This window comes from Miscanthus floridulus, chromosome 2 (genome assembly GCF_019320115.1).
Source record: "Miscanthus floridulus cultivar M001 chromosome 2, ASM1932011v1, whole genome shotgun sequence".
Classification (NCBI taxonomy): domain Eukaryota; kingdom Viridiplantae; phylum Streptophyta; class Magnoliopsida; order Poales; family Poaceae; genus Miscanthus; species Miscanthus floridulus.
In genome coordinates this window covers 40,733,707-40,744,786 of record NC_089581.1, presented here as the reverse complement: position 1 = coordinate 40,744,786, position 11,080 = coordinate 40,733,707, and the positions used below count along the sequence as shown (strand labels likewise).

General features: G+C 45.4%; 1 protein-coding gene across 1 annotated transcript; it reads right to left on the bottom strand.

Annotated features, from left to right (window-relative positions):
• Nucleotides 1–5,982: 5,982 nt before the first annotated feature.
• LOC136538572 (cationic amino acid transporter 1-like) lies at nt 5,983–10,871 on the bottom strand. The gene is made up of 2 exons (XM_066530520.1): nt 10,385–10,871; nt 5,983–7,586 (listed from the first exon to the last, which is right to left on the bottom strand). The coding sequence occupies exons 1-2, from the start codon at nt 10,806–10,808 to the stop codon at nt 6,205–6,207; spliced, it is 1,806 nt and encodes a 601-aa protein (XP_066386617.1). The 5' UTR covers nt 10,809–10,871; the 3' UTR covers nt 5,983–6,204.
• Between the last annotated feature and the right edge of the window lie 209 nt (nt 10,872–11,080).

The following is an 11,080-nucleotide window of genomic DNA, read 5'->3' as shown; positions in this document are numbered from 1 at the left end:
TTGCCTCCAACTTTTTCCGTCCGGTCTCCAATTATCCATCACACATGGTTAATTCCAGGATATCATTCTTTCCATAGCTAAATTCTTCCAGTAACCACCTATAATGTAGGTGACCGGATATCACCGATCGCTACCGGTCTAAACAAGGCTAAGCAGTTATTCGATCCTGACCTAACAGGGTAAAAAGGTAATAAGGTAGGCAAGGATAGTAATAAATGCATCAATGGTTTCAATCAACTCCTACAACTTAATGCAACAATATATAACTCATATATAGAAAGAATTGCTTTTATAAATTAGGAGACTTATAATGCTCCGGGGCTTGCCTAGGATCCGACACAAGTCAGTTCAGTTAGCTTGCACCATCCTGGTGACATCTTAGATCCTAGCACTCGCTTAGTCCTTTCATCTTCGGGACAGATCTATCAAACACCGTCTTCGGGTTTGGCTCCAACATCACGTCCTTCATGTGGTTCATCTAGCGTACCTAGATGAGATGCAATATGCAAGTGCATAAATATGAAGAATAGTACCATGAGACACATCACAAAATAGCAAGCAAGACAAGCATAGTTTACACTAACACACTTAAGTACTTTGCGATGCTTAACTTAAACATCACACAATCTATCATGCTAAGATGGCAAAGAAGACGACAACACCAATCATGACACAAGTTTCCCCAGATCTCAAGTGCTCTAACTCAGTCATCATTCAAGGCATACGTCACACTTAACAATATACAAGCAAGCACTATAATTGGAATCTGCCAATTTCTGGACATGCAAACAGCAGCTACAAGATTTAGCTATAACTGGAGTTACACAAATCTAAATGACTTGCAAGAAGACATTATGGAAATCTTATGAAATTTTCTACAATTCATCTTTAATCATCTTAGCATGATTCTCAAGTTAACTAAGTCAAATATATTCATTTACAGAAACTGGTCTACAATTGACAGAAAGCAACCATTTCTGAAACCCAACTTTAAACAGCTATAACTCTTAAACTACTTGGCCAAATGACACCAAATTTTAATAGAAGCTAGATACATGAATTATCTACAACTTTTGTATAAACAAGTTTCACAACAAAGCACATTATCATGAAGAACTTTGCTAAGTTCCCATATCTGTCCATAAACCACATCGGCAAAAAAATAATTATTAACTTATGTTGCAAATACATAATTGGGCAAAACCAACTTTACCAACATTTCACACATGACTAAAGAACACCAGAAAACCTAGTGTCCATGACCAAATAAATTCTTTTAATGCATTTCTTAATTTATTTTAGATAACAAGGTGACTTAATGAACATATACCAAAAGTATACAATAAATTCTACAAAAATTACAGTGGCTCACATATCCTCTCAATAGTCTACTGTACAAATTTCACTCCATTTGAATATGTATCGCAACCTCTATGAAAAAGACAAGTTGCTAAAGCAAGAATTCATGTGAGAGCAAGATAAACCAATAACTCACTCATACTTCATCCAATACTCATGAAATTTTTACCACACATCAACTATCACATGAGTAGCATGCCACAAAAATTTCACTTCATTTGGAGCCCTAGATCTACAGTTATGAAAAATATCAAATTCAACTAGCATTACAACCTTACTGCACAAATCTATTTTTACCGCAAAATATTTAAACTAAAACATGCCATATTATAGATCCACTGCATAGAAAATTTCACAAGGATTCCAAAAAGTCATCATTTACTATTTTACGAATTTTCTACGATTTACTATGAATTTCCAAAGTTCCTGCAAAATAATTACAAACCAGTCCTTACGGCACTATTCACCTGAGTCTATGACATTACAGATAGGACCTTGATTTTCGTCGAATTGTCGCATGACGCCCCTGGTCGGGATTTACAGAGGAGGATCGCCGGGAACGCGCGATGGCGGCCGGCTAGGGTCTGACGGCGGCGAGGAAGCGGCCGACGAGGACCGCGGCGTCGAGGAACACCCGAAGTCGGTCGTAGCGCCTCCAGAGGTGGCCCATGGCCTCCCGGCCACGTGAGCAGGCGGCTGTGACCGCGGCCATCCTCGGCAGGCGAGCGCCGGCGGCGGCGGGCCGAGGAGAAGGGCAGCGCGAGCACCGGTGGGACCACACGCATCCATGGGACTACTCAGTGACAACGCTAGAGGGGCTGCAGGAGAGGGAGCAGCGACGGCAATGAAGTTCGACGACGGCGGCCATGGCGACATTGCTCTGGTGCGGCCAGAGCGTGAGCGAGAGAGCGAGAAGGGACGGGCGAGGGATGGGGCAGCCCTGGCGCTCTGTTATGGAGGAGAAGGGCGTTCAGCAGCGCGTGGCACGAGGTAGGACGCGCGTCGGCCATGGCAGGACGTGCTCCGGTGCATGGCGTACACGCAGACAAACTGTCGAGCACGTGGCGCGCGCCGGAGTTGACATGGTGGGGAGCCGATTTCGGCCGTCTCGGGTGCGAATTGGACATTGGGCCTAAAACGAAGTTTGAAGCCCGCGAACTGCTCTTCATTTTTCATTTAGAGACCAAGGTCATTAGAGCTCTTCAACAGTGGGTAATTAAGCCTCAAAATGACAGTGTCAACATGTTGATAACGGTCACGGGAACTCGCCTTCAGAGGTCAAAACTCGGTCAAACTCAGTGCAACTTTTTGCATGCTCTTCTCCATAATATAACCTTCAACTTTTATTTTTGGACCAACTCAAGTTGCTTAACGAATTTCGGAGAACGCGGAATGCCAACGTCGTTGCTTAGCGAAATTCCAGACTTAGAATATTTCTAAGTGCTGAAATCAGCAGCAAATTTGATCTTGTGACCTCGATTTGACTTGCTTCCAAGATGATCTAGCTCTTAGTCCAAAAACAAAGTTTGTTCTACATGATATGGACTACAACTTTCATTTAAGGTCCAACCTCAAAACTGGTATAGAACCTGTTGTTCTACTTTGACCAAAGTAGGATCACGATGAAGCTTAAATTATCCTTTTTGATCCATTGGAGCATTTTCTTGGCATTTGCCCAACATGAACCTTTCATGACTTTTGTTGTAGAGTTCATCTAGAGTCATTTTGGCAAGGTTGCAAGGTTTGGTTGACATCTCATGTTCTCATTCACTTAATAGTGCAATTCAAGCACTTAGCAAAGTCATTCCAATAAGGATATAACTTATCATTTCATGTGACTTTTTGATTCCAAACTTCACGAAACTTTTCCATGGATCAATATAGATGGGTATTGATGTGAGACACATGAAGATATTCCAATAACACCACCCAAGCATATATCTTGAAAAGGGGTCTATAGGCGAGCAAAGGTGCAATATCCAAGTTTAGGTTGGGGCTCGTTTCTATAGGTTTGACCTTGATATCTTCATCATCACTTAATATACCATGTTTTAGCTCAAACCCATTGCTTAACTGGTGGCAAACACCTGGGGTGTTACATGAACATTTGTTAGCCCAAGGATGTGTTCGTCCTTTTGAAGTTTGGCCAAGTTCCTCATCCCAACATGGGCTAGTCGGCGATGCCAAAGCCACCCCATGCTAGATTTTGCCACTAAACAAGTCTCAAGATTAGCTTTACTTTTGTTGAAATTAACTAGGTAAAGCTTGTTCTTTAAATGACCCGTAAAGACAATAGAGGAATCCTCACTTCTAAAGACTTCCACACCCTTATCTATAAAGAGGCAATTGAAGCCCATCTCGCATAATTGAGAGACGGACAACAAATTGTAACCTAACGAATCAACATGTAAAACATTTATAATTGAATGCTCAAGGGTTATAGCAACTTTACCGAGACCAATCACATCCCCCTTAGAGTTGTCTTCAAAGAGAATATTTTCATTTGAGTCCATCTTTAGGGTATATGATGAGAACATACTCCTTTCTTTGGTCATATGATTTGTACATCCACTATCAAGCATCCAACTTGACCCACTAGAGGAGTATGCCTGCAAAACAGATTTAGTTGCTTGATTTAGGTCCCCAATTTAACTTGGGGCCTTGCATGTTAGTCACAAGAATCTTAGGAACCCAAATAGAAGTATTCCTATATATGTTGGTTTCCTTTCCAACATGTTTAGCAACCAATTTCCCACTGCTGTTGTTCCTTAAAACAAAATATGAAGTTAAGCTTTGTCGAGGTGGTTGAAACTTTAGTTGGTAGGCATACTTGTTCATAGTACCCCACACTAAATCCTTTGGCTTCTGCTAAACCTGTTTCTGTTGGGACACCTTCTTCACATAAGGACCGGTTCATAGTCCCTCTCACCTAGTGAGATATTACGTACAGCCACATGTCTATATGGGTAGACTTGATCTTACACCCTGTTATATAGAAGTATAATTTCTACTAGGAGGCTAGTGTTGGCAGCGGAATATCAGGAGCCGACACGGGGATAGGTTTTCTTCCGTAGTCCGGTTGGTGTGGATGCTATGTGATCTTCCACGTTAAGCTTTTGGTTTTTGGCCGCGTTCGAGCCCTTTATTTTCTTGGACGTGTTCGAGCTATGTTTTCTTTTGTGATGATTTGGTATCATCACGTTGGGAGGATTTGGTATCTTCTCGATTTTTGTGTTTCCAACCCCTGAGAAGCCAGGGTAGAGTTATATGGAAAACTGAGGATGCGTCCCTTTGGGTATGAGGTCTCGTTAGGCCTGTCGCGCCACTGGCCCTGATGTCGACTACGCCTATCATGTGGGAAATTTTGTACACCTCTGCAGAGTTTGATTAAATCTATTCGAATAGCCACGTCCTTAGAATGGACAGATGTTAGGATGGGATACTATGATTAGGCTTCTACAACTATGATAATCTGGTAAGACGCACTTGACTAATCAGTAAATTGTGAATAACCTCGGGAACTATTGAGAATGGTAATACTCTAGTAGGATCCAACCTATAATTTTAACTACTTCACCCTACTACTTTTACCTCAACCACCATAACCACCTCCACGTATAGCCTTCCCTTCCACCTCACCTCCACCCAAAGTTTAGGGCTTGCTGAGTACTTTATGTACTCAACCCCCTCCATTCTACGTTTTTATGAGTTAAGCTCAAGACGATATACTGGGATGGAACTTCTGGAGTTATGCAAGGATAGGGTACCCGAAGTATGCTCGAAGACGGAGCCGTACGAGAGAGCTACGCTAGGACTACGACGATTACGATATAGGAGTACGCTTAAGGAGTAAGTCTAGGGTTACGTCCGCACTCCAAGTTGTCTGTAGGAATAGAGCCACGTTGACATAGGACCACTGTCTTAGAACTCTGATATACGATATAAGGCCAGTGGATAAGCTATGTAAACATGAACCATGTAACATGTTTTCCCATTAGCAATAAAAGTATCGTTATTTATATCAATCTTGTTCGAATTGTGCGTATCAGCTACTGATCCAGGGACTGATACATGATGCACAGAGAACCCTAAGTTAGGGGCCGACACTTACCCGTGACGTGAGAGTTCGCACTTTGCTTAAGAAAACAAATGCGTTAAAGCCTAACTATCAACGGTTTGGCCTTATGTAAAGATATACATGTACTTGGGGGGGGGGGGGGGGGGGGGGGGCAGAGCCTGCAGGTCACAAACCTTTCGGCATATTATTAAATGGCAAATAATTAGATGAATTGGTGATACGAAAATTCATATATAAAATAGCTAAATGCGAATATTAAAATCTGTCGATCAAATCCCTTTTGTGGTTTATACCCAAGTGTGCGAATGATGAACTTATCTGGGCTGTACAAATGAAAGAAGAATCAACAGACTACAAAGAGTTAAGCCAATTCATCATAAGTCATAACTAAAAGATGGAGGTGATTCGTCAAAAACTAAAAGATGGAGGTCAGCCGGGATACGGTACAAATGAAGCTTAACTTCACTTGCGAAGAGCAGCTTCCACGTAGCCACAGAAGGCAACTTATTGTTGAAGATGAATGCATTAACAGACAATCACACCTTGAGCACACTCTACTTTTCAACAACGGCTGGTCACCAGGAGACGAGAAAAAAAATACATTGTCCAATATATATTGTACGGACCTGGTAACTCAACACGGGCTAGTTACATAAACAAGTGACAGTCTTATGACAACTAAAGATTTGTACAAACTTATGTTCGCCTGCCAGCGACTAACAATCAAAAAGCACTTTATATTCACGATTACATGATTACGTCTCCCTTCAGTGCTCGCCGTTATGGACGGCGCCTCGTGCCGGCTTGCCGTCGCCGTCCTCCACCTTGGCGATGGCAGACTCGGCGGCGAGCGCCTTGGCCGTGTCGTAGGACGCGTGCAGACCAACGAAGAGGTAGTAAACCAGCAGCGCGGCCGTCCAGTACCCGAACCGCATGAACGACCTGGAGTCGATGGAGCCCAGGAGGAAGACGTTGATGGCGATGGACGCCGACGGCAGCCACGGCACCAGCGGCACGCCCCACAGCTTGGGCGCCCTGGCCTGCGGCACGAACGCCCACAGGCACACCGTGGACGCGAACCACGCGGGCACCGTCACCGCGTACGGCACCCACCCGTTCACGTCCACCCCCCAGCACGTCGCCGTCGCCACCGAAGTGGCCAGGATGGCGACGATGCACGCCGCCAGCTTGTTCCGGTTGGCGGCCGTGGTCTCCCCAGCGACGTAGTAGCGGCGGACCAGCAGCGCGACGGCGACGAGCATGAAGATGAAGAGCGTGGAGATGGAGAGCAGGTTGGAGAGGATGTTGAGGTCGGTGAAGAAGGCGATGATGGCGGTGGCGACGAGCATGACGACGGTGGCATTCACGGGCGTCCCCGTGCGCGGGTGCACCTGCGCGAGCCACGGCGGCATCATGTGCGTCCGGGCGATGTGCGTGAGGTACCGCGCCTGGCCGACGGCGCTGACCAGCAGCACGGTGGTCATCCCCTTGAGCGCGCCGAAGGCGACGATGTACTTGGCCCAGTCCATGCCCCTGGCCGAGAACGCCACGGAGAAGGGCGCGTCGGCGTCGATGGACGAGTACGGCTGCATCAGGCAGAGCGTGACGGCGAGCACGCAGTAGAGCGCGGTGGTGAGCGTCATGGCGCTCACGAGCCCGATGGGGATGTCGCGCGCCGGGTTCTTGGTCTCCTCCGCCATGGTGCTCACGGCGTCGAAGCCGATGTAGGCGAAGAAGAGCACGGCGGACGCCGAGAAGATGCCGCGGACGCCGAAGGGCATGAAGTCCCGCATGTTGGCGGCGTCGGCCTTGGTGAGCCCAGCCACGATGATGAAGATGATCACGGCGATGTGGACGATGGAGAGGACGTAGTTGAAGCGGGAGGTGCCCTTGGTGCTGACCACGGCGAAGATGCAGACGAGCGCGATGACGACGACGGCGATCGGATCCAGCTCCGAGTAGTTGGCATCGAGCCCCGACGCGTGGATCCGGAAGTCGCTGGGCTGGTGGTTCAACAGAGTGGCGAAGTAGGACGTCCAGGCGCGCGCCACGGCCGCGCCGCCGATGCAGTACTCCAGCAGGATGTTGCCCGCCGCCACGAACGCCATGAAGTCGCCGAGCTCCACCCGCAAGTAGGCGAACGATCCACCTGCCATTCGACAGCAACGCACGCATTTTCACGATTTTCAGTTCGTTCTCCAACGGAGAAATCATTGCCAGTTCGGACTAGTTTCATCCAACACATCCTATACCTTGCTATAACTGCATGGTTTTCAGACTGGAAACAAAGAATTCACAGGCTTGCTAAAACTATTTTATTGTTTTCTCATGGAGTAAAAGAGATTATTTTAATTTTGCAACCAAGAGTCGATCATGATTAATTTCTAGATGGCGATTAATATACTATATTGGTCAAACATTTTGCATAGTTTTCATGTAACGATGCACGACCCACACTGAAATTTGGGGTGCTGAAGATTGCAACAGTGGTGTGCTGGAAGATTTTTTTTTTTACTTGTTTGAAAAACCTTTTTCCAAATTAAAGCATGTTTTTTGTGTGTGTTAAAAAAGAACTTGTTTGTGCCTCTACAAGGAGAAACTTGTTGCAGGAATTGAAGAAATGGTCGATATTCAGGCGGGCCGCGGGCATGCCGAAGCATGCATATGGCATTTTCAATGGGACAAACTGAAGCAGCACTTTTATTTCTCCTGCTGAAATGGCCAGACTAGAGCCAAGTCAATCCCAACATGCTAGCGAAAAGGATTTTATGTACTGGTGAACTTTGTTTTTTAGAATTTAGTCACCTAATGACACACCCAGTTGAAATGAAAGAAAATACTACTACTGCTGCTGCTGAGGCAGAAAATACTACTACTACTACTAACGCAGAAAATACTACTACTACTGACGAACGATGCAGCCGCCAAATCAACCAAATACGCTGACTCGGCCCGTTCGCTGGTTGGTTTCTGGGCTGGTTTGGGCTGGCTGATGCTGGTTTGTTGTGAGAGGAAAATACTATTAGCTGGCTGGTTTGGGCTGGCTGAAACCAACGAGCGAACAGGATGACTGTCTAATCTTTCTGCATCAAGAAACACATTGTCTAGTCAAGGTAGAGAATTTTCGGCAAACGATCAGCAACCATTTGATCGGTTCGTTCCATGAGACTGTGACCTGCTGATGTGAAGTCCAAACTGTCAGCTCAAGGAGAATGTTCAGAGTATACTAGTATAACATTTCGACAGCTAAAACTAATTTTCCAAGCAGAAAAAAGAAAAAAAAGGGCTGTCTACCCAACACCCGGATTTTGTGAACATGTATGCAAATAAAAAAGCTAGGTGTTTAACACCCAGATAAGAGATAAAGGTGAGGAGTTGAACACCAAATTTTTAGTTACGCCAATCATTCCTAGCAATTACACGAAAAATGACTGTAACTTTGTAACTGGCGATTCAGGTACTAGAGACCTTAAACACACCCAAGCTTTGTTTACTACCTCACGAAGAAAAGGCAAAGGAAAAATTCAGCAATTCTGAAAATAAAAACGTTCTTAGCTTAGTCTGAAAGAGTTTTCGTGAGGGATTATCTAAAATCAAATCTGCCCATGTGAGGTGAGTCTCAGTACTCTGAGTTTGGTATGCTGGATGGATAGGAACACGAAGATACTAAAGAAAGCTACAGCTACTCGTGACCGTTGACGAATCACGATAGAAAACGAACAAGTTGGCAGTACCTTTAGACGACTAGTAAACGCTGCCACACTGTACTGGCAGTGACATTGTTGTATTGCTCCAAGAGAGAATTTGATTTAACCCCGGCTGTTTAGAAAACGAACGAATGAAGGCCTTGTCAATCTAAATGTGTTGGTGCAGATTGAGGTGAAATTTAGTTTAAGTTTCACTCCAATCCACCCAATACATATGGATTGATGGTAAGGGTTTACAATTTCGGCGAAATATCGCCGAAATTTCCGAAATATCGCCTTTTTCGCTGAGGTCCGAAATTTTTTTTTGTATCGGTCAAAATTTTTCGGTTAAATTCATCTTCCACTCTAAAATTACACCAAACCACACTAAAATGACCCTCCATATCATCTGTCTTATCAAAGCCCTAAATTTCTTCAAATTTATTTAATTTTCTCACTCACACATTGGACGGCACTAGTATATGTAGCTCGCCCACCATCAGCACACTGTATTACCGCGGCTCTACTTGTGTGATATATTATGTTATTTCATCGATGTTATATAAATTTATGATGGATGATGGATTATAGAGTTTTTCTAGTGAAATGATGCCAAATTTGTTTAAAACTCAATTTAAATTTATTTAAATTTGAACCGATGTTTCCGAAATTTCCGAAATTTCGTATTTATCGCTGGGGACCGAAAAAAATTTCTTACCGGTATTGTAAACCCTACCGACTACATCTAAACGAGGCCGAAGTCATACAAATTTTGCTGATTGGAGAGATGAGGTTCAACCGCTTCATGAATCATGGTTTCGCCTTCCTAGTTAGTTCCTACCTTGAATTTCTATGTTCTTTTAATTTAAAGAAACAATTTATGGTCACAATAATCATGGTCAGCCAACGTTTGAAAACCTTCCATATCGGTTCCTCAGAATCGTTATATCTTACCCGCTCCCTGTTTGGATATTTTTAAAGGAGGCAATCATAACTCATAGTATTAAGAAAGAATCTTTTAGGAAAAATAATACTTTTTTAAGGAAAATGGGTACGCAAAGGAATCTCTCGTCGTATCAACCAGAATCATAGGAGGAGTACGTCAATGTTTCATCTCGAGGAAATGAGAGAAATGATCTGAAGCAAGTATTGTTGGATCATGTCGCCGTGGGCTTTGCTTTGTAGTACTGGTTTGCACTGATCTTGTGCGTGTTGTATTTTGTAAGCAAGATGATGATAGGTGCGCGCGCGGGGGCGTTACCTGCGACGGGGATCTCGACGGCGAACTCGGTGTAGCAGAAGACGGAGAGCATGGCGGAGACGCCGGAGACGACGTAGGAAATGACGACGGCGGGGCCGACATCCTCACTGGCCTCCTGGCCCGTGAGCACGAAGATCCCGGCGCCGATGACGGCGCCGACGCCGAACCACGCGAGGTCCCACCACGTGAGGTCGCGCTTCATGTCGGCGCCGCTGCGGGCGCGCACCTCGTGCAGCTCCGTCGACTCCAGGGACCGCGACGTGAGGCGGTCCGCCAGCCGGGACCCCGTGCTCCGCAGCGCGCGCCCGTACGCCGACCAGCTCGAGAACGACTCCTCCGGGAAGAAGTCCGCCTTGGTGCACGAGCACCCGCGCTGCCGCTGCCGCACCCCGCCTCCGCCGTTGGCATCGCCGCCGCCCGCCATGGCTGTGTGTGTGTCTGCCGGCTTCTTGTTGGCTTGCTTCCTGTTGTGTTGTGTGTTTATATATAGGAGGAGTAGAAAGGGAGAGGATGAAATGGAGAATTAAAGGAGTGGTCAAACGGATTTGATACGTGACGGGGGTTTAAATAGGAGGGGTAATAATAAAAAATAATGAGAACGCTCCAATGGGAAAGCTAGCTGTGGGTTTTAATCAGGCAATGAGGTGGCAAGAGGCACACCTCAGCTGCCTTTTTTTTTTCTTGTTTGTGTGTGTA

Bases quoted from the DNA above. Each gene is read 5' to 3' on its own strand.
- LOC136538572 (XM_066530520.1), bottom strand. From the start codon at position 10,808: ATGGCGGGCGGCGGCGATGCCAACGGCGGAGGCGGGGTGCGGCAGCGG. The intron at 7,587-10,384 runs GTAACGCCCCCG...GTCGAATGGCAG, and splicing joins CGTCGAGATCCCCGTCGCAG to GTGGATCGTTCGCCTACTTG.